This window comes from Anas platyrhynchos, chromosome 3, assembly GCF_047663525.1.
Source record: "Anas platyrhynchos isolate ZD024472 breed Pekin duck chromosome 3, IASCAAS_PekinDuck_T2T, whole genome shotgun sequence".
NCBI lineage: Eukaryota > Metazoa > Chordata > Aves > Anseriformes > Anatidae > Anas > Anas platyrhynchos.
The window spans coordinates 105,538,425-105,561,926 of record NC_092589.1 but is presented as its reverse complement, the minus strand read 5'-3'; the positions used below and the strand labels follow the sequence as shown (position 1 = coordinate 105,561,926).

Here is a 23,502-nt window from a genome sequence, read left to right as displayed (position 1 = left end):
ATTGTCCGTCTGTGCTGAAAATTTATTTGCTATTCCTATCCTGGAGGGTGCTTTTGTCCCTCAACATTACAAGCAACAGGATTATTGCCTTCTTCACAAGGTGTGGTGGCTTCACTGGGAAGACAGTGGTAGTGAGAACAGGCCTGTGGCTGGTTAAGTGACTAATATCTGTCAGATCAGACAACATGAGATTAAACAAGTACACCAAAAACACCTATGAAGCTAGACTGTTTAGGATTAGAAAATGAAATACTCACTATCTGATAACTACCAGGGCAGAAAGATTTAGTATCTCATTCCTAGAAGATGTGTGCAAGTTCCTGCAGCAGTTTTTGTTTAACACTGGAAAGATCTTAAAAGCAACACTTCCTTTAACATGCTCTCTAAGGAGTAAAACCTCCAAGTGGTTGATTTGGCAGCTGCCATAGCACGGTGAAAGGTAGGAAAACCAACCTCTCTCAGATTAGTGAATCTGCCAAAAATGTCTGGATGTGCTGGAGTTGGGATGAGGGAAGGAGCCAATTCGTTGTATAGTTCAGTGAAATTTATGAGTGCGTGGGCTTAAAACCAAATGCAACGCTGTTGTTAGTAACAAACTGGAAAGGAAAAAAGTGCTATTCTGTCTCTTGGTCATAGCTGTACTCCAGTGAGAAGTTCAGTTACTGTAAAAGCATCAAATCCACAGGGTGAATGAAAGCATGAAATTAAGAAAAATGAAAGTATATGGGAGATTTGTTTGGAGTATATTCCCCAAACCCATTTAATTTAGAAAATGAAAGAATTTTACTTTCTAAATTAAATGGGATTACTCATGAGATGAACAGGGCACAATTGGAGTTGATTGTAGAGTGTTCATAGGGGAAAAAGAATAGAAAGGAATGTCAGAAGAATACTGAAAATCACGAATTGTTCGGAGCACACTGGTTGCTAATGGAAATGTACTGTATGTGGAAACGTAGGAGACAGGAACATAACAAGGTAACGGCATCCCAAGGCTCTTTTCTAGCACAAGCTAGTCTCATACTCATGGCTTCCCTGAAGTTGTTGGCCTGGATGTACCTGAAGCCCATAAAGCCCAGAAACAAGAAAGGAGATGCAGTTCTTCATATTTGCAAGCTGGAAATAATACATCAGGGTTTTGAGAGCTATGGGTTGCCATTGATGTAACCTTGACTTGTACAAAGGTGTAAGGAGGTATTCTTTCTCCTCTTCCCTTTTCGATGCATGTGATGGAAACTTTTCAAAATTTTTACATATTGAGATCTGTCTAATTCTTAAAATTAGAGAACAAAACATTAAAAACAGTACTCTTAAAATGAATAGTAATTAATTACTCATGTAATTGCATTAATTAAACCTGGCTGTGCAATTAGGGAGCTAATTATGTTGAAAACGCAATTGCACATTTCAATCACTGCCCACACCCTGGGGATCACCCAGTTTCTTCTCCTCCCTCATTAGACTTTCTGTAATCTCCCTCTCCTGTTACATGGCATAATTGAAGCTGAGAATATGTACACACAGATGGGCATTTGCTTTCTCCAGCAAATGTCTGGCTAAAAATGTAAAACGATTGTGTGCCATTTTATTTTAAATATTTTCCTTTTGTCTGTCTCCTACAGGTAGATATATATGTGAGAGCACTGAGTCAAATGTATAAAATACATACCATTTCTAGAAATTATTATCTAGCAAAGATTTTTTCTTTGTTAAACTGATTTAAGGCTTTTTTTTAATGGTAACAGAGGAATGGAGGAGCTTTGTTGGTCATGGAGTCCCAGCCTATCACATCACAGGCAATCAGATTGCATAATCTTTTCCATGAATATGTCAGATTTCATCTTAAAATTAGTCATTTGGTTTTTACTCAATATTTCATTAAAAGACTGACATTCACATCCACCTGACGTTCAGCTACCCCTGCAGCGTAACTGTTTTAATTTTGCAAGTACATAACCTTGTGTGAGCATTATTGCTTCGCGTATCATCCCAGTAGCTTTTCAGTGTGCTTATTAAACTTTGCATTCATGGATCCTGAACATGATTGCCTGGAGTTCTACAAGGTACCTCCCCTGACTCATTAGCAGTATCCTATACTATTACAGTGGCTTGAAAACAATTTTATTGTCTTGTGATCAGATAGCATCACTTTTTTCCTTTTCTGTTGTCTACACCAGGTAGTAATTGGCTATAAATTTAATCTGATTTGCAGCTTTTTTAGTTTTCAAGGTAGCTTTTTTTTTTTCCACTTAGAGATTTTGACCCTTCTTTTCTGCCAATTTGTAATCAGTACATTTCACAGGCATCTTCCCGCTATATGTGGCAGTTGTTAGTGAAAATGTTTAATATGATAGTCCTTGAGTTTCACTTATAACCTCCTTTCTATGTAGTAATTCACTTTTCAGCATAAACTATTTCTCATTAGGTAGTTCCTATCATACCATATGGTTATTAAAATTATCGTCTGACTAGTAACTTCCCACAATAACTGTGACCAGAGCTCTATTGAGGACCTTAAATACATGCCATTTTTGTTGTAATCAACATTATTCAGAAAGAATGGCAGTGAATGATTTAACTGTAATAGTCCCTTTTTACTACCTGGTAAAGATCATACAGCCTAACTTAAAATCCATAGAAGATACCACAATGAACACTTGCAAGATTTTTCAAAGAAGGCTGTGAAGTTTTGTTATGAAAGAGCAGTGATACAACATATTCTCATATTTATTTGCTGGTAACTGTATTCCTGTAGGTATGGAGCAATACAACTTTACACTGCTAATTTCTGTGAAACTGCGTGTTGCTGTTTTATAGAGCTAAGGAAACCAGTGTTTCTGCTTTACAAAACCTTTCTGGAAGCTCTAAGTGTTCTCCTGAATGATGTCCACATACATGAAGTTAGTCTTCCAGAGGGAATTTAGGCAATCTAAACTTGGCAAATTTAATTGAGTTATTTCAAATCTGATTTGGGCAGCATATATAGCATTTTTGCATGTTTTTAATTGCTAAAGTACATCAATAAAAGTTGGGAGGAGTTTCTGCTGTTTGACTCTTAAAACATTTTTGACATTTTTATTTGCAACTTAGGAGCTAATCACTGCCTTGGATGAAGTCTTCCAGGGGCTTAGTCATAAATGTCTTGGAAAACTTGGATTTTGGACCCTGCTCTGACTCTCAGAGAAGACCAACTGTTTGGTTCACTTCTGTCAAATTTGTCCCTTAAGAGATGCTTAACAATACTCATTTGTGTGTGAATTCAGAATTGTTTCATTTAAATCTCGTGGCATCTGGCTGTAGAAGCTGCTAAGCATCCTGGTCTGCTTTTAAGTTGGGTGGGTTGCATGCTTAATGGTAGTCAGGATTAGACCCAGTCTTTTGGTGGCTCTGCAGAGCTGGCTGACAAATTGTTGAGTGGCAAGTTAAAAGTGGACAAGTGCTGTCTGGTCTTCCAGACTGAAGGTAAGGAACGTCTGTTGTGGGTTGGTAATAATACCCAGTTAGTCCTAGCATTCATTAATTTCAGGGGAAATACAGAATGATGACGGAAGATTTTCTACAGAAGTGCTCAGGAATTAGGCACAATTGGTGATTCACAGAGCAAGATATGTGGTGCTATAAGACTTTTAAAGTAAAAGTCTTGTAAAACAGAAAACAGCGGTGTTCTTTGAAGTTATTTTGCACTATTTTCAAAATATTTGTCAGCTTTTTCCTCCTTTTCCTGAACAGTTCGGCCTTGCCATATTAGCAGCTTGTAAACTCAGATAAGTCGTGTGCTTAGTTACTCATCGTACATCTTCTGCATCTATGGTAAATAAATAAAGACATTCTAATACTGTGCTAACAAAAGTTTGGCAGTTGATGGCGTGATACTGATAACAGTAATTAAGAAATCTGCATCTGTTCTTCCTATGGTTTGGTGTAACACGTGAAAGGCAAGGGCAAGGTATCTGCATCGCCTGTGCTGAGGAGGGGCTGCAGCAGGCCGGCCCTCGTGCTCCATGTCTTGTGCTTGGGCCTGTCCCACCACCCTTGCCTCCCAACGTGGTGCCAGGATACCTGGCCCTGTGGTGGAGGATCCTTGTCCCTTAGTCCTGGCACAGTTGATAGCTCCAGATCCTTCAGGAGGAAGAAGGAGAAGGGAGGGCAGGAAGGATCCCACCCGGCCTGCTGCCAGCTGGCTCCAGCCTCCAGGCCAGGCACTTCTAGTGATAGACAAAAATATTTTTGAAGACGTTCGTCTTGCCATTCACTGGAAATTGTCGGAGATTGTTTCACGAAGTCGTAATTCGGCTGAAAAGGGAATCATAAGGAAAATAGTGAAAATATTGTTTTGATCACTGGTGATGATGTCTGGTTTCTTAGCTGAAGAAATATTTGAGTGTGAGCCAAGTTTAGATGTGCGCTCATTTAGTAATGATTTTCCTACTAGCTATACGTAACTTCTCTAAAACTTGCAGAGAAACCTATTTGTTATATTATAAATACTGCAAATGTGAGACCTGTCAGCTGAGTTGCATGTGATTGCCTACATTTAATCATAGAATCATCAAGGTTGGAAGAGACCGCCAAGATCACCTGGTCCAACCACCCCCCTACCACCAATGTCACCACTAAGCCATGTCCCTAAGCACCACGTCCAACCTTTCCTTGAACACCCCCTGGGACCATGACGCCACCACTTCCCTGGGCAATTTGTCCCAGTGTCTGACAGCTCTTTCTGAGCAGAAATGTCTCCTCATTTCCAACCTGAACCTTCCCTGGCACAACTTGAGGCCATTCCCTAAAACTTATACCCCTACAAAATGCTATACTGCATGCTGTGACCATACCAGTGTCAGCTGGCAGTGTTCCCAGTGCCTGCTGCATACCTGATGGCCTGGTACAGACAAATCCCCGGAGCTGTGGAGCTTGTACCTGGGTGCAGAGACAGCAGAGCCTCGCGTTTCATGAGGGCTGGGTATGCTGGTAGTGGATCACTCTGCAATTGAAACGCAGTGGCATTTTAAGCCCGTGAAGAATTTACAGTTACATTGGAAAGAAATTTCTCGTTGATATTTTTGGCACTGTGTCTGGTATCGCTTGCTTTTTTTATTTTTAATTTTTGTCCTAAGCTTTAAAAGATGTTCCCTTTTAACATACCAAGCAAAATCCTAGAGGTTTCCTAGAGGTGTCCTGGAATAGGTAGGCAAGCAGTTTTAGTAGGGTGAGAGAGAGGGAAACGAGGCAGTAAAACTTACACAAACATCTCTGTAGGGTTTTCATTTCTGTCAGTTTACATGCAAAATTTGAATAATGGCAGAACTCTATATTTTTTCCTGATATTCTGCCACTGCTTTTTTCCATTAATTATCTCACTTTCCCCCCTTGTTTTCTACGATGTGGTCCTGCAATTTTCTTCGTACATCATAGAGAAAATTCAAGTTGTGTAGCTTTTAGGTGTTTCATCACTGACTGACATTTTGCCATAGAAGTTTTAATCTTAGTATCGGGTTTTGAGTACAGGAATGCATGAACAGTGAGTGGGGTTACAGCTGAAAGATGGAGAAATGGTTTTCCCTTATTTCTGAGACTTCTGCTTTAAGTATTTTTTATTTTTTTTAAAAGATTTACACCAGTCAAGATCACATCTGGGGATTACCCTAATTGGTTACAGTTGTTTGAATTCTAATGAGTAATGTGCACTGTGCAAGGCTTGAACAGATAGTGCCACAGAAATGGAAGTGATGAAAAAAGTTTATTGAAGTGATAGAGATCTTTACATAATGCGTCAGCAAGATGGAATGAAGGGGAACTTTTTATTTAATTGGAATGGAAGTGAGTCAAGGATTCTCTAATCTCATTTCTAATAATCTGCAGCAGACAAATTTATACTTACATTTGATTACAGGAAAAATTTTGATAGTTAATAAGCGACTTTTATTGTTGTTGTTGTTGTTTTTTACAAGGACAAACAGTCGTCCAAAATGCAAAAATGGGTTAACTTTAAAGATGATTCCCTTAATACATTCATGTTTTGGTGATCTGGTAATGAAGCACCAATTACTGGTTTCTTCAATGGCATGAAAAACAATAGCACATTTAATATTTCTAGACAGCTTTGTTATTAATATGAAAGTGTGGCACTTAGATTTGAGTTGCAACCATTGCTATTTGTATTGTTGTTTTGTGATTTGAGTTTTTCACGTGAATTTTTAGCGAACAAAATGGAAGCCTCAATAGAAGTCCCACTCCAGGAGTTAACTGGCCACTTTGCATTCTAGAACTTCAGCTGATTTGCTCTGGAGAGAAAAATGTAGTGTTGGATTTTTCCGTTCAGCTAGTTCACTTACTAAAATAATAATACTGGAACAGTTGAGTATGTCAGTGCGCATCAGGATGGGGAGGAATTTCAATCAGAACAGCAGGAGGGAAAAGTTAAGGGAGATAATTATTGACTTGGGAAGTTGGAGGAAGCATATATGGAAAAGAAAGTTGATAGTGCAATGTAATATTGTTCAAATAAATCCTTTGCCTCATGGTGGAAATATGCGATCTTTTTTTAATATTTCCCATTAATTGTCCATACAGTCTGGATTTTTTCCTTGAACAAAAGTACATGAAATATACCTGTAATGTTCTGTATAAAATCCTATTCTGCCCTACTTATTTTAATTAATGTGATCGTTTAGTAAACTAATGAGATCATGGTCCAGCTGTGCTGTACAGATTAGTTGATATCTAGTGCCATTAGTTACGTTGTTAATTATATCTATAATGTTTAGCTCTGAGCTTTTAATAAATTAATTGGTCCGACTAGGATCACTTGAAACAGTTGAATATAAACCTTTAAACTGTTGGTCTCAAATAAATTACCTGCGTTAAAAGAACACTTAAATAATCGATAGTACTTCTTATTGGTAATGTAAGCAGTAGATTTAATTGCGTTCTCTAACTGCTGTTGTTCTTAAGGTGTATTTGATTTCAGGGAGATTTAATTTATTCTTCCAGCACAGGAGCTGAGAGCCTAACATTAGGTGTTGTGTTTTTTCTTCTGAATCTATATACAATTTTGTACCTTTCTGTAATATCCCCAGGTTTTAGGACCTGCCCCCAGATGGTGTTCCTTCTTGGACAACTTGACTGAAGAACTGGAAGAGAATCCAGAGAGCACAGTTTACGATGACTACAAATTTGTGACCAGAAAAGACCTTGAAAATTTAGGTAAAATTTCTTTAGCTGACTTGGTTATTCTGATTGTTTTTTTATCACACATCTAAGTTTATTAGTTCAGATGTGACTTATCAGTAAGAAATGCAGAGAACTGATTGAAATTCGTTGGCAGTAGTTTCTTCCAGTTGTCTTGGTTATTAGTATACCAGACTGATGACTTTCTGTTCCTTGGTTCCCAACAAGTACAACATTAGATGTTTGTGTTGAAAAATGATTCACCTGCCAAAGGATACCCCAATTGAGGGTAGTATTTTCCAGAAAATAAAACTTCATTCTAGGGTTAATGGAAAAATGGTTTCGTGGAACTAGAATACTGAAAATGACATAGCAGAGAGAGTAAGCATGTGTGACTCAAGGCAGTTGATTCTTTTTCGTTCCATTATGTATTTTGATTGTAGTATTTTACTCCAGTCTAATTCATTTACCTTTGAATATGGCGGGAGAAGGAGGAGGTCTTCCAAAACACCTGCCTGATCTTCTGAAGGAGGTGGTCTGAATGTAGCCTGTAGATCCCTATTCAAAACTTAAGGGAATTAGGCAGTGTAGCATTATCAACACAGAGACTTGACTGGAAATAGTCCTTCTGCTTTAAATTCACAATTACGTAGTAAAATTCACTTCCCCCTAAGTGCAGGCTTTCAAATGAAGAACCATCTTGGGATATATTTTGCATTTCATACATCAGTTTTCTTTGTATAGTACCTGTTATCTGAAGTACTCTTATTTTGGAGTATGCAGGAGGATTGTTTCCTGGAAACAGTTTAAAATAACATAAATAAGAACTTTGCTTTCTGAGATACACGGAACTTTGTCTCTCTCTCTCTCCTTTTTTTTTTTTTCCCCTTTAGTTCTAGAATAAGAATTAAACTTAATTTCTAAAGATTTGGGGATCTGTAGAGGATGTTTTGCTATAAAAGGATTCTCTTTTTCTCAGTTTTGGAATTTTGTGAAGATACAAGGAAGGACAATTTGACAACTGTTCAGTATTTTCATTCTTACAGTCGGTTAGGGCATAGGGTGACAGTTTTATAACCTGATGTGGTACTGTATTTCTTTCAGCACATTGATTCTTCAAAGATAGGGACCCAAGACAAAATTCTTTCATTCATGATTTTGGCATACCACACGATAAAAGTGCTTGTCAAACATGTACAGGCTTTCCAAAAACAAACAAACAAACAAAAAAAAAAACTTTGTAGACTTCCTATGGTGCGCAGAACATGTAGACATCTATAAAAGTGCACAGTAACATGTACTATGACAACAAAAATCAATTTTGTTGCTCCAAAGTAGCTAGGATTTCTTGCTGGCCTAACTTGATTTTTTTGCGGTTTTACTTAGTCTTGATGTGCTGGATGTGACTATCAGAGAGATTAATGTGTTGCATTGGCAGTGCTTGTTTGTCTTGAACTGAGTAAGTGAAGTGGCTAGCTTGGAATAGGAGTTCTTTATCTGTGAAAGCTCTTTGAAATCCTCTGTAATTTTTTTTTCCCAGGCCTTGCTCATCTCATTGGATCAACACTGCTCAGAGCATATATGCATGGCTTTTTCATGGATATAAGGCTTTATCATAAGGTAAAAAATGATGCTTGTAAACTGCCGCTCTTAACAGTAAAATGTGTTGTTTTGTTTTTTTTTTTTCCCACATAGAGGACTGTATCCTGTATTAATGATACATATTTTTTCCTTCTGCTTGTTCAAAGGCAAAAATGATGGCTAACCCCTTTGCCTATGAAGAATACAGAAGAGAGAAAATAAGACAGAAGATAGAAGAAACACGTGCACAGAGGGTACAGCTGAAGGTAAATCCTGTGAACAATGAATATGCTCTGGAAGAACTGTTCATAAAAAACATAAAAAATAGCATATTCTTAAGTGTATCTCAGAAAGGTAATTGCTTAGGATTTGATTCTGTTTATCGTTAGAGACAAACAGTAAAGTTGGCATTAATTTATAGAACTTTCTGAATGGAAACATAATATTCTCATGCATATGAATCCCACAGATGAGAAAGTCTGATATCAAACTGTAAAAGAGCAGCTCTCATCACATTTGCTGCTTGAGCAGATAACCCAGAGGTAAAACTTCCAGTCTCTGCTTGCCATTAAACTAAACGACTCAGGCCATTGAAATGCAATACTCTGGAAAGAAATATATAAAAATAACATTGTGTTTATACACGTATTCTCTTTATATCTATATTCTTTAGAAACTTCCAAAAGTCAATAAAGAGCTTGCACTCAAACTGATTGAAGAAGAAGGAGAAGAACAACAGCTTACCAGAAAAAGGAAGCAAAAGGTAAGTTTTTGTTTTAAAGTCTTCTCTAACTAGGAGCACAGAAATAATAATGCTTATAGTTACTGATTTATTGTTACCTGGCCAAACAGATTCAGAATTCTGTTTCTTGTCTCATAAATATCTTACTCCACTAGGTGACTGTAAAGTGGACTTGTGTAGCTGGAGTACCAAAAAGGCCATGTAATAACCTTGTCATCTATATTAAAAGTTTTAAATGCTGAAATATGCCCTGTTGAAGATGATGGTGGGCCTTGTAGGAGTCCAGAAGCTAGTTAAGTGCAGAATTGATATCAAAGCTGTTCAGAGAAAAAAAAACTTTTTTCATTTGTTAGCATTTTAGTGCAAGGTGCTGCACCTGGGTCTGGGCAATCCCAGACAGGAGTACAGACTGGGAGAAGTACTCATTGAGAGCAGCCCTGCACAGAAAGACTTGAGGGTTCTGGTGGACAAAAGGCTCGATGTGAGCCGTGAGTGTGCACTTGCAGCCTAGAAGGCCAGCTGCATGCTGGGTTTCATCCACAGAGGAGTGACCAGCAGGTGGAAGGAGATGATTGTCCCCCTCTGCTCTGCCCTTGTGAGGCCCCGCCTGGAGTACTGCATCAACATCTGGGGCCCCCAGGACAAGAAGGATGTGGGGCTGTTAGTGTGGGTCCAGAGGGGGGCCACAAAGATGATCAGAGGGCTGGAGCATCTCTTCTGTGATGGAAGGCTGAGAGAGCTGGGGGCTGTTCACCCTGGAGAAGTCTCCGGGGAGACTTAATTTGTGGTCTTTCAGTACATAAAGAGCGCTTCTATGGAGAGCAACTTTTTACATGGGCAGATAGTGGTAAGACAAGAGGTTTTAAACTCAAAATTGGAGATTTAGATTAGATGTTAGGAGGAAATTCTTCGCTCAGAGGGTGGTGAGGCACTGGAACAGGTTGCCCAGAGAAGCTGTGGAAGCCCCATCCCTGGAGGTGTTGAGGACCAGGTTGGATGGAGCTTTGGGCAACCTGGTTTGGTGGGAGGTGTCCCTGCCCATGGCAGGAGGATTGGAACTAGATGGTATTTAACGTCCTTTCCAACCCAAACCATTCTATTACTCATGAAAGGCAGCTATTAGCTTCATGTGGCATCCAATGAAAGGTTGAGATGGTTAGGAACCAAGAACTACTGAAAAAGAAGGTGGTGGTAAAACCTTAAATGCAGGATTTCTAAGCCAGTGTTGGAGTGGAAATGAGTTCAATAAATGGAGAGTGATTTTTGTAGGTATACAGATAGATGGCATCTCAAAGTACACTAAAAAGAGTACATTAAAATGTGTGATCTGATTATTTTCCTGAAATGGCTCTAGGAGTCTTGTGAAGAGCCATTTATTTTTGGCTTTGAGATTGAGCTTCTAGCTTCCAAATGAGATTGCAAGTCACACATTTGCAACAGCTTCTGCACTTGAAATTTCAACTTGTTTCCTCTATCTTTTTTCCTACTTTGTAGGTAACAATGAACATACAATGCTGGGGTGTGTTCAGTCTGCTGGTAGAAGTTTGGAAATGTTAAATTATAAGATCAGCTTTTACTGCAAAAAGCTATTTATTCAATTGTCTGAAACAAGAAGTATTCATATGAACATTAGTTGTAGTTTGAACTGTTCTTAACTCAACAATAGCATAATTTACATTGGGTTCTTTTAATTTCCAGCATGAATGAAACTGCCTTTTCCATTCTGTATGTGAGGGCAGTGAAGAAATTGTAATAAGATGTACAGAAATACTTACGTATTTACAGTAAAACAATAGTAGTATTTTATGAAGACATGTTTACTCCGATAATTTGTTTTACGTGCTGTAGTCATCCTCATCAGGCAGGGTATTTGCCTCAGAGGTACTGCTGGTTAGTCAATGGATATCAACATGTCTCCAGACTAGCTGGCTGTGAATGTATGAGATATATTAACTCAGAAATAGTAGTAATTGTGTATTTATGGTGTCTGTACTATGCTTGTCTTGCTTACAGGTAGCTTAGAATGATATTTATTTGATCTTTGTGAAAGTAATAAAGTATAATAACCATAAATCTTGATTTATGTGACCTGGAAGGATAAAGCAACTGATACTTTGCATTCGGTTTTTGAGTTTTGTTTAATTAAAGCGGTGTTAGGTATTTTTACCAATGTCTGTTTTGATATTTTTTTATAACTAACTCATGCTTCGATTCTTTTCCAGAATATGCCTAGCCTTCTCAAAGATGATCGTTTTAAAGTCATGTTTGAGAATCCAGATTTCCAGGTAGATGAGCAGAGTGAAGAATTCAGGCTACTTAACCCACTTGTTTCTAAAACAAGTGAGAAAAGAAAGAAGAAACTAAAGCTGTTACTGGAACAGGAGGCAAAAGAACAGGTAAAATATTTTCCTTTTGGTGTATGAAAAAGACATATTTTTACCTTTATGTCATTTGTTTAGCTTTTTTTACCCTAGAAAGAAGGAAAGAAGAAGGCAATGCAAGAATGTCTTACCAGCTAAATTAGTTGGATAATATTATAAATTATATCTAAGTTTTCAGGTGTATGTCTTCATGAATATAGGTTTGAAAAACATATAATATGTAGGTGGAGGTAATTTTATAATATTTCTGCTTCATTTGCTGTTAGTGCTTTTGTTCAGGTTTTAGATCTCTTCAAGTGCATCTAAGTAAAAGCTGACGTACTCTCATTGCAGAAATGGTTTGAAAAGAAAATTAGTTGATGATTTCTCATTTTAATCTATTTTTGTCTTCAGGAAGAGGAGGAAGAACCAGAAGGAAAACCAAGTGATGCAGAAAGTTCTGAGAGTTCAGATGATGAAAAAGGTTGGGTTGAAGAGGTCAGGAAACAGCGCAAGCTTCTACGCCAAGAGGAAAAAGTAAAGCGGCAGGAAAGGTTCAAGGAGGATCAGCAAACATTACTAAAACCTCAGTTTTTCGAGATTAAAGAAGGAGAGGAATTCAGAAGCTTCAAAGACTCTGCCAAAAAACAAAAATTAATGAAGTAAGACTAAAATTCCTATTTTAACATCTGGGGGTGGAAGATTCTCAAGTGTTTCTCTAGAGTGCAGGCCAACGGCATTTTGGTTAGTTAGCATGATAGTCTTGGAAGCACTTACTAATAAAGCCACATCTGGTGATTCAGGGATATGGCTTAGAGGGACATAATTGTTGAAAGGTTTTAGTTATTGCCAAACAAATATAACATTTTAAGTATGCCAGAGACACAATGCTAATGAGATGAGTAAGAGATTCGTATTCTGAGCCTGATCTGGGCATCCGTTTTTTGTTTTTTTTTTCAGGATCAGTGCTGCTTGCACAAATAACAGCACTGATGTCTCTGAGACTGGTTGTATTTCTCCACCAATGTCAATATGAGGTTGACATTCTGGATGTTTTTGAGCTGACCCTCTACAAGGCTGTCTAGTACTGTATGATCAGCCACTGTTTGAGGGCAGGTTCCGGGTAGTAAAAGAAAAAATCATTTGGTCTGGGTATTTTTATGGCATCCAGAAATTTTCATAAAATATGCTGCCCTTTTGTTGTCAGGTCTAACTGTTTTTATTTTTGCAATGCAAAAGAAAAAAAATGGACTCGGTTTTCTAATTTGGATTTCTTTAAATTGTTAATCAACTGAAATAATTGGGTACTGCATAAAGGGCATGCTTAACCTTTAGGCTTGCAAACTAAAGAACTTGGCTTTGAGGTGCTTAATGCCTGTAAATCTCATTGACATTTTTTTTTTCCAGAGGTGAGTTTAGGCCTTCAGAAGATGAGATTTAATAGCTTTTATTATTTAGAGAGTAGGCACTAACATTAAAACCTTGAGGGACAATAGGTTCAAAGTTCTTGCAGCACATCGGAGGCAGAGCAGAATTTTGACTAATGTTGGAAACAACTTGCTGTGTTAGATGGATCCCGTAATAGCCTTTCATTTTTTTACTTAGAATAAAATGGTACATTCAAGGTGAATAGCATATATAATGGGGCTGCTTTTTATTTGAGTAGGAACTGATAATGCAGCCTAGATGTTTCATGATGGACTTTTCCTAGAGATAGGTAGAGAAACACATGATAAAATTCAGCCTTTCTCTTAAATGTACAAGCCTTTAACTAGAGTTACCATTTTATATGGTCTCTGAGCATTACTGGTACATTGCTCCTACAGTAGTCTATGATTTTTGTGTTGTACCAGTAAAATCTCTTTAAATACAAATAGGATAGTTCTAGTTTTCTAGTAGTTCTGCAAGTGATATTTATGTTAACTGTTATCAGCAAATGTTTACACACACAGGGTTTTCTGATGTTCCCTAGAGTAAATATACCCATTCATTCTGGACTCTAGCTTGCTGAGATTTCTCTAGCGTTCTTCTGATTATTTTTCTGTCTATGTTATAGACGATGATGCAGCTTTTTCCTTTTGTCAGTCCTTCTGCTTTGTCAGAAGGAAAATAGCCACTGTGGACGCTGTCCTAGGAAATGTCCTAGGATAAAGATATTTCTCACATTAAATTCATAGTCATGTTAGAAAGTGGCTTGAAAGGAGCATGAAAGAGTGGTGAAATGGCACAGTGTTCTCACAGACATTGAAATGCTTCCCTTTAAAGCAGTATGGCTGCAGCCTGTTTGCTCTCTTCTTTCATCAAATTGAGCTACTGACCTCTAAACAAAATTCTCAAGGACTCTTTGTTTGAAATATTAAGATTTCATTTTGTTAAAAACACGTGCAAGGATACTGTAAGTTAGATAAATAAGCCAACACAGCTATAAAGAAGAGAAGCATTTAGAAAAAAAATAATAGTGACACAGAATGAAGTTAAATCTTTCATCTGGTGTTCAGTGGGAGAAAGATCATTGCTTCAGCTAGGAAAAAATGAAATCAAATACCACAGTGGATGGAAGAATATCAGTGATGACATAAACCATGGAAAGATCTTTTAAAAGATTCCTTTTAGGGAAGAGAGCATCTGTCTTAAGATTCACGGCTCTGTGCAGAATATTTTGCAAGATGTGATGTGTAATTAGGGCTGCCTAGGTCAGGTATCCTCTGTGCAGTAGTAGCACAGTTGGGATGTGATGTAAAATATTTAAAAACTGGGGGAGGGGGGAGAGATTTAAGATAGAACAGCATGACAAAAATGTGACAGCACTCCTGCCTTTGATTTTCTTTGAGTTGCTGTCACTGAATTGTCTTTCCCCCTTTTTTCTTTTGCTCTGGCAGTAATTTCCGTACTCACTGATGCCATTTGGGCTCATCCAAGCATTGTTCTGACTACGTATGCTCCTCAGATTCTGGGAGCAAACTCAGAATTAACAGCAGGTGTCCATTTGTCGTACCGCACAGCTGATACGATTACAGAATCATGACTTAGTCTCTGTTGAGACCTAACCTGCTCTGTTAAGTATTTTTACACAGTAGAATTTTTTGATAAAAAAAAAAAACAAAAACTAAATAATGTTTTCTGCTGGCCTTATTCAGTGATAAATAGTCAGCATAAAAAATAATTAATTCACCTAATGTACTGAAAATTGGGAAGACTGTAGTGGCATGTACAATCTGGTGAGGCTGGCATGTTTGTCTTTGATTTGATTTATTCAAGCAATGGAATGATGGTCTGTGACCAATGTAATTAAGTACCTTAATACCTTCACTATGCACTTAATGGCTAGGTGTTCTTTTTTTCTCTAATCGTATAATGTTCTACCTGAGGAAACAGTTTATGACTTACATAAAACTGGGTGTTGCTTTTGACATGTTCCTGACTCAGCACGGCTCCAAGCCCAACTTCTAAAGCAGGGGTGCATACTATAAATTTCTTAGCAGACCAGCAGTCTACACGTTTCTTTGCGCAGGAAAGCTGCAAAACTTAAACTAAAGCATAACAAACGCCTTGTCTCAAAGCTGTCCACCTTTCTCTTCCCCCTTTTGTGTTCTTATGCTTACACGTGAAAACCTGCTGAATGTACCAGTACAGACACAAGACTTTTATTTGTTTACTTTCTGTACGATTTCCTTGCTTAACAGCTTAAAAGGAATACATAAAAGGTGAGGGCTTTTATCAGTGTGCTAAGAGCTCTTTAGATTTTCTTGATTTCCCTTTAAAATGTTTAAGTGAAGTTAAAGCATTTCAAAACTAAAAGCTGCAGCAACCCTACTTTGTGAAGTATAAATCAGTGCTTACATCTTCTGAGATGGGCAAGAAAGTCAACAAAAGCCAACAAAAACGTAGCAATATCTAGGAAAGTCAGCTAAAGTATCATGGCAGGAAAGGAAAAGTCCTGGAAAACTCTTCTCTTTTGCTTTATAAGGAGGAAGAAATAAGTGCATGATTTTTTAAAGTTTTTGGTTTTGTACTGAAGGGTAGGGGAAGTTGATTTGAGTAACACTCTTAAGGAATCCATTGGATCAATTTGTTGAGGATGATGTAGGAAAAAAAGACCCTAGCTATTGTAAGTTTGAGTGCAATTCACTGTGATTTGGGTCTGCACATCTTCAGATAAGCACAGCAATACCTGCTTTTATTCTGTAAAATTGCAAACCAAAAGCATTTTCTTGATATCTTCTTGTTTTAGTTTTTCTCCTGACTGAAGCAGTATCTAGGCAGTCATGCTCAATAATTGCTGGGTAGCAGCCATATTTCTCCGATGCACTTTCAAAGGGGAGAAAAAATGGAACTCCACTTGCTTGTAGAAATCCCACCACAATGTCAGTGACTGATCTTCTGCCATAGTTAGCTCTAAGGCTTAGCTTGTCTTCCCGATTCACACAGATGGAACAAGTTTTTACATGTACTGAATGAAAAATATACTACAGAAAAAATACAATCAAAGTACCTAGTCATGAGAAATAAAGTAATTCTTGACAGTAATTTTTCATTGTTAATCTGAAGAGTCTTTGTTACATAAATGGCTCATTAACCAAAATTCTGCAGGCTTCAGAGGCTTCATACATGGGGCACAATCTGTGAGCCTTTCATCATTAGAAACTCCATTGACTTTGGGTGGCTGCTAATCATGTGTATTTTTATGATGATTTATTTTCCACCATTCCCTTAAAGTAAAAAGTTGCAGAAATGTATATGCTAGCATTCTGCTAATGCATGCACTTCAAAACTTGTCCAAAAAAAGTGTTTCTTACTTCTCTTCAGGAAGATCTAACTAATAGCAGTATCTCAATTTTCAATATCTAAATTCGTTTACAGTTAGGTGAATGCTTTCTGTGTGTCACAGAGTAAGTTTGGTCCTCCCGGCGATGTCATGTTCTCACATAGCCTTGCCTGCTTGTAGGCACCAAATTACAAAGGATTTGCTGCAGTAGGAACCACAAATAGCATTTAGCAAGACTGGATCAACCAAGTCCTGTCTCTGTCTGCCTCACCCCTGCGCTGGAGGTCCTTCGAGGTCTTCAGTCCTCGGCTGCTCCAATTTACACCACCCTTACTGAAGTCACATTTGGTGCCTGAGACCAAATAACTCAGATAAACTGACTGATGAGCACTGTGGGGTCAGGTTCTCTTTTTTTTTTTTTATCAGTCTCGCTTTGTTTGCATTGTTCTTTTATTTAGAAAACTTTGTATCACACAGTTACGGGACGCAGTGTCTGAATAATCATTTTTAATTGGGCTATGTAGTTTCTGTCGGTGAAGTGATGATTCATTCTGTGATGAATTAATTTTAATGTATAGCCAAGACTATCTCCTTCCCTCAAATGTGTTTCTCAAATCAGAAATTATAAGTTATTAAGCAAACTGGATAGATCATGCTTTAAAGGTTTTTTTGTTTATATCTGTTAGTGCAGCTGAATACCTGACTTTTTCTAAAATGTCATAGAAAACTATAGCAATAGTAGGGTGTGGTTTCTTTTTCAGCTAGAGGCCTGATGCTTTTTTAGAAGACAATGAACTTTTCAGTAGAAACATTTTTTAAATTTATGTAAACAGTATCTGGAGGGAATGATTTGAGCTTGTGTTTCTTTTCTGTTTACTGAGGGCTTATTTTTTCGACATATGGCATTTCGGGGTTTCAGAGAAACTGAGATTAGTTTTGACTGCATTATCAGCATTTATTGTAGCGAAGAGATGGCAAGAACAGGGACTAACATTAATTATTCTCCGCAGGAAAACTCTTGGAGATCGTTTAAAGCTTGAAGAAAAACTTGGCACGTTAAATGTCTCTGATACCACAGTAGGCAGCAAGCAGGCAACATTCAGATTAAAGAAGGTGAGCTATATATATATACGTAACTTTTTATTATTTTATTATTTTTCTTTTAAGATAATACACAAGTAACTTTAGTTTTTGCATGAAGGAACAGGAACTTTAAAACCGTCAAACAAATGTCCCTCTTCGTTTCTTTATATGCTGCCAACTCTGCTGCTTCATGCCAAGAGAATGAAAGCCTCCGGTAGCACTTGGTGTGTTTATACCCTTATAACTCAGGCAGCACTCATAAAATCTTATGTTCTGGTGGAAAATACTGGCTTCCATCTTTTAATAGTTCATTCGCAGACATATCATCAGAAGCTTGTGACCTTACCTGACATCAGTGCCAGGACTGATGAGATCTTGGTTTGCAGGTCCAAACACAATCGGGATGCTGTAGGTGACAGTCTTTCTCTTGTTTGATGGAGCTGTTAGGTGTCAGCATGATAAAGACAGAGCTCCTAACCACTTTTGTCACTGAACTTTGTAATGCAGATCACAAGAATGAGCTCTGGTCCTGTTGTACTTGCCAAATTCCACTGGAAATGTGTAGTTGACTGCTGCCTGTCTACCCTTCCCAAAGGGTTTTTATTTCCTGTCCTAAGGTATTTTGTAGATCATTGACAGCTGATCACCCTGTGGTGCAGGAATGGTGAATTCCATGTGTGCATCTGCTATTGTTGTAGAACACTTAGGGAATTTTTGCTAAAAAAAAAAAAAAAAAAAAAAAAAAAAAGTTATAGAATTGGACCAAGGACATGTTACAGAAGCTGAAGGTCCCTATTAATTGATACTTCAGTTGACAAAACGTACTTGTTTTTCCTTGAGTAAGCTTTTTATGCACTGTAATACATTTCTACTTACCAGTGGCCAAATTTTCTTCCCATCTGTAAAACTGATAATACAAGAAAATAGTTAAGCGATCAGTTTAGGTATACCTGAATAAAATGTTTAAATATCCATATTTATTGGAATAGTTCTACAACACTTGCTTGACTTGATTATTGGCTTTTTCATCCGGGCTTGATTCCTGTATTTCTGGAATTTAAAGTGTCTTGACTGTTAAATAAATTATAGGTTCCTCTGCAGTGCTCTGGAGGATAACCGTTCTGGGGATTTTACCAACTGCTGAAACTGATATGTTAGTGTCTTGCAGCTAAGTAAATAGGCTTTGGGGGACTTTTAAAGCAGTCTCTTTTATAGCAGCTTTAAATGGGGAAGTGCTGAGCCACAAGATTTCTTGCAGTCAGTGGTGAACAATGAACTATCATCTTTCGCTAACAGTTTTGTGAAGATTTGGGTGGGAGTAAGGAGGAAGAAAGTGGATGTAGCAGTTGTTCAGAATGCCAATTTTGCATGACTCCGTCAGATATGCTACAGCTTTGAGTATTTTAATTCATTGCTGATAATGTATATGGACAGATCTTGCAATGGATTTTTGTCATTGATATTTTGCAGTTTAGTTTTCAGAGGATTTTAAATATATATATATATATATAAAAGTTTTATAGACTGCCCAAGTACTTACAGTACAGAGGAATAGTGCTTTATGTGCAAATATTATTTCAGCATACTATCTGGATCAGGAAACATTAAGTAAGATTTGTCATGACTGTTTCAGATGACAACTAGGGACAGAGAGAAACCACTTACATTTTCACATAGAGGGTTTCTTTATCCCTACTTGCAGGGGAAACAGGAGTCAATAAAAGTCTGCAGACCACTAGCTTTTATTACCATAATATGGGCTTAGGTTTATTGCTACCTACAGTGGAAATCACTCTAATTGATGGAGTATTTTATAGCGTGGACACTTGTCTGAGAGTGGATAGTTCAGGTCTACTAGTTCCAGTTTATGCTTAGTTTGAAAACAAGCCTTAGTCTTCCCAAGAAAAGAGACGTTTATGGCTGTAGGAGCCTTTTTATCTGAGTAGTATGTAAATTAAACCCTTTCAGTGCATTTTTGAAGAGAAAAAACATTAATAGAGCATGTACCACTGGAGCAGAGATTTTCAATTATTTTCATGTGAAAAGTGTTTCTAGAATTGTATACGGTATATCAAGTACTTCCAAGAAATGCTAAGAACACAGGGAACCTGTATGCTTCAGCAAAAATAACTAATTGTCCTGTCTGTCACTTTAAAATACTCCTGTGCAAATATTAAAGGTGGTGATACCAGTTAACCAGAGTAGGTACTAAATAGCCTGAAATTCTGGTCTAACTTCTTAAGGGCATTAAAACCTAAATTCTGGATTGTAATTTTAGTGTATTGTTAGACATTGTTTTTCATCTGAAATATGTGATTTTATTCAGTGCTTTTCAGTATCTTTGTCTTAAACATTTACTCTGACTTACTTTGAATGATAATGTCAGGGGACAGCCAGACCAGTAGGTACAGTATAAGACAAGGTAACATGGGACCGTTTATAGTAACATTTCCATATTTCCTGCAAGAATTTCTGACTTGATATAAAAGTACTTGATCAATGAGTTGATATGTATGTTTGCAAGAACCTTAGTCTATTTTTCTTTCAATATTCCAGTCAGAGCAGCAAAAGAAGCAGCAGGAAGCTGAGAAACAGCATCGTCAAGAGAGGAAAGCTCTTAGGCGTTCTGCTGGTCACCTCAAGAGTATACGTGGAAGAAGACAACGGTTTCATTGATTTATGTTATTTTTTAATGAACTTTTTTTTCTCACTTTTCATTTGAAAAAGGGACTTTGCAATAGCAATGTAACTGTATTTTCTTACACTGATGAACGGAAAACAGAACTTGGTAAATGATGTCTTGGAAAATGATTGAGAAGCTTATCAAAGTATAAGCATTGTCCAAGGGACACTATGACTATGGTATATTATAAACTCTAGAGTGAACTGTATTTGTGCAAAAATCAACAGCAACTGGTTATTGTATAACCCTGAATGTTTTTGATATACGAATTTATGTAGACAGTGAAGCTGCCTGTCTTTTAACTTAAGAGATACGGGGTTTTGCTTTCTGAAATCTTTATTTGTAACTTCTTAGATACAAGGTCAAGGGTGAGTTATTTTGTCTTAAAACTTACCTTTACAAGGGCACAACAAATTTTTCTTCTGTACTTCTTGAAGGATGACATACAACCTTGTTTTTTAAAAAATGACTTTGTCTTTTGTGTTCTTGGGTTGCCTAGAACATATGTTAAGAAAATAATAGTTTTCATGTCTTCTTGATTACCAACAGAATGCTTGTTGCTAAAAAGAACTTTTTTAATCTCGCAAACCCTTCATCTACATGAGTTGTTCACTACTTGAGCAAATAAATTAATTTTTACCTTTGACCTTAAAAGAGCTTCGTGTATTGTTTTTTCAAAGGCTTTATAAATTGTCTTTTTGCTAAATCCAAGAAACTGAACTTTGGACCCAGAAAAAATCAATGAATCTACCCATCACAGTAAATCACCTTGAGGCTTGGAGGTTCTTAAATGTTTTGCTTTATAACCCAGAGAGACTATTAATTTTGGTCAGGTCTCTTGGACAGTATTTACCATAGAATGTAGGTAAAAACGTAACAATTATGTGGTTACAATTGAACCTAACTGGTTAGGGGGAAACCTTGCATTCTCATAGCCTGATGTTTTTTTTCTGAATCAAGGTTGATTGTCTATTAGACATAGAGTAATTGGTCACAGTTGAATTTATTTCCTTCCCTCTGATTTAATTCTTTCCTTAATTCTTCCTTTAATACTTTCCTTCTGGTTGTAATTGCATTTTTGAATTTTACAATGTCTTTTGCCTATGGTATTTGCTTCTTTAAAATACGCGTTGCAGTTGTCACCTCTGTCTTTTCACTCAGCTAAAGGAACAGACTCTCGATACCTAGTTTTTTCTCCAGATCTCAAATTTCTTCATTGTCCGTATGCTTCTTGTGGTTTCTGTTTAACACAGACCTATCTATTAGTCCAGTGTCTGTCTCAGCTATGCTGTATATCAAGAAATACCCTTATTACTTTTACTTTAATTTAGCCACTGAGAAAATTCAATGCAGTTGTGGGTATATCCCTCTTCTCAGTCGTCTTTTGGTGACATTCAAACCTTTGAAATCCAAGTGAAGTGACAAAGTTTTTAGTAGTGCAACATTTAGTTCCATTTTCCTAAAGGAGTGAGGTTGTCAATCATCCTTCAGTTCCCATAAGAGATGTTTGGGATACACATGAAATGGTGTTTAAGTGTACTAGGCATAACCAGTGAAATGCCTGGAAAGATATGAGGATAATGTGATTAGAATATTTTAGGAAGCAAATATGGAAGTATGCAAGGCTAACTTGAGATAGAAGTGCGAGGATTGGATTCCAGCCATTCCTGGGAGTAATCCTAGAAGACTGGAGATCGCAGATGGTATTTGTGATTGAAAACGTTAGAGTTGGCTCAAGAATTGGAATATTCAGGAATAGCATACGTAAACTCACCACTTGTGATGTGCTCTCTTGTACTGGGTTGTAAATTCTTCTGCTTGTCTCTGCCCAGGAGCATCTGCCTTTCGAATGGTTCTTCATGCAGCAGTTTCTTCATTTGTTCGCTTGATTGCTCAGGGCTTGCATGAGATCATGGTGGAATAGTGCAACTGTGTGAGATGCAGTCTCTATGCAATCTGTATCTTAGCTTTCACTGAATTCGTGCTCTGCTAGATGACCAGTGGCTGATGTAGATTTTGGAAGATCAGAGAGAATTAACCAGAAACAGGTTTGTAGTACCGAAGGTCCATAGGTAAAAGGTCTTTGTGCCAAAAGTGGTTTCCTGCTGCAGCTATATTCCTGAAGGAAGGGCACTTTGTTCTGATTGAGGTATATGGATAACCAGCATGTCTCTAAAACAGAAAAAAAGAAAAAAAAAGAAAAAAAAATAATTGAATGAATTAAAAAAATTTTTCCCATGAACCAGCAGCTCATTAGTCAGTGATACCCAGAGAAGTGGATTTCCTAGCTTTAATTCATGAAATGTTTGGAAAATGGCAGTGTTCTTCATGCACACTTCAGTCAGAAGTGTTAGATGCTTGCATTTTGCTAAGAGTTGGGCATGGTTCTTCAGTGTGTCCAGCACTTGAACTCTGGAAAACTATTGGTAGCCTGTGCCCAGCTGCCTGACGTGCATGCAAGTCCAGGAGCTTTTCAGTGAAATAGGGATGATCAAATATTGCAGTGACCATGAGCAGCAGGGCACACGAGCTGGCAGTCATGAGGTCCAGCCAGCAGACCAGTACTAATCCTGTATTGCCGTTCCTAGAAGCTCAGCAGCTGCTGAGATCCTTTCTGACATTTAAGGTTCCTGCTCTAAGATAAGATCTGTAGCATTGTGGGGACACTGATTTTTTCATATGTACTGGAATTTTTGGTGATGATCAGGTTTAGAAAAGCTCACTCTTAAGTAAATTTCTGGCTAGTGGTTAAACTTGAGTGAAGTACTAGCAAGAGATCTGAATCTGAAGTGTCACCTATACTGCAGTACTTTCTTATTCCACAAGTAGCATAATTTATTTCAGATAGGCTATTAGTCATTGAACAGACAGAAACAAAATTACTTGTGTAATTTTCTGTCCTAAATGCTATTAACAAACCAAGAAGCATGCTGTGTTCTGGCAGCTGGTATTTTCTGAAATGGAGAGCATCCACCGATTTACACACACCTCTTTAAGTATCTGAACAAAATAGTGTAATATGATGTCAAATATTCCCCTGCATAATTGCACATGTGTGTAAAATGTATTTACACATTTTTATACTCACATTGTTTGCTTATGTATGGACATCGAAGTAGGT

At 37.5% G+C, this 23,502-nt stretch overlaps 1 protein-coding gene across 1 annotated transcript in view; it reads left to right on the top strand.

Moving 5' to 3' along the window:
- The window catches only part of NOL10 (nucleolar protein 10), a 48,612-nt gene extending 27,575 nt beyond the window's left edge, over positions 1 to 21,037 (top strand). Inside the window, exons 14-21 of the mRNA XM_005014113.6 lie at positions 7,077 to 7,203; positions 8,708 to 8,787; positions 8,916 to 9,014; positions 9,422 to 9,511; positions 11,713 to 11,886; positions 12,265 to 12,512; positions 17,626 to 17,728; positions 20,255 to 21,037. Of these exons, the coding sequence (XP_005014170.3) occupies positions 7,077 to 7,203; positions 8,708 to 8,787; positions 8,916 to 9,014; positions 9,422 to 9,511; positions 11,713 to 11,886; positions 12,265 to 12,512; positions 17,626 to 17,728; positions 20,255 to 20,374 (1,041 nt within the window). The 3' untranslated portion in view covers positions 20,375 to 21,037. The remainder of the gene's footprint in view (positions 1 to 7,076; positions 7,204 to 8,707; positions 8,788 to 8,915; positions 9,015 to 9,421; positions 9,512 to 11,712; positions 11,887 to 12,264; positions 12,513 to 17,625; positions 17,729 to 20,254) is intronic.
- The last annotated feature ends 2,465 nt before the right edge of the window (positions 21,038 to 23,502 follow it).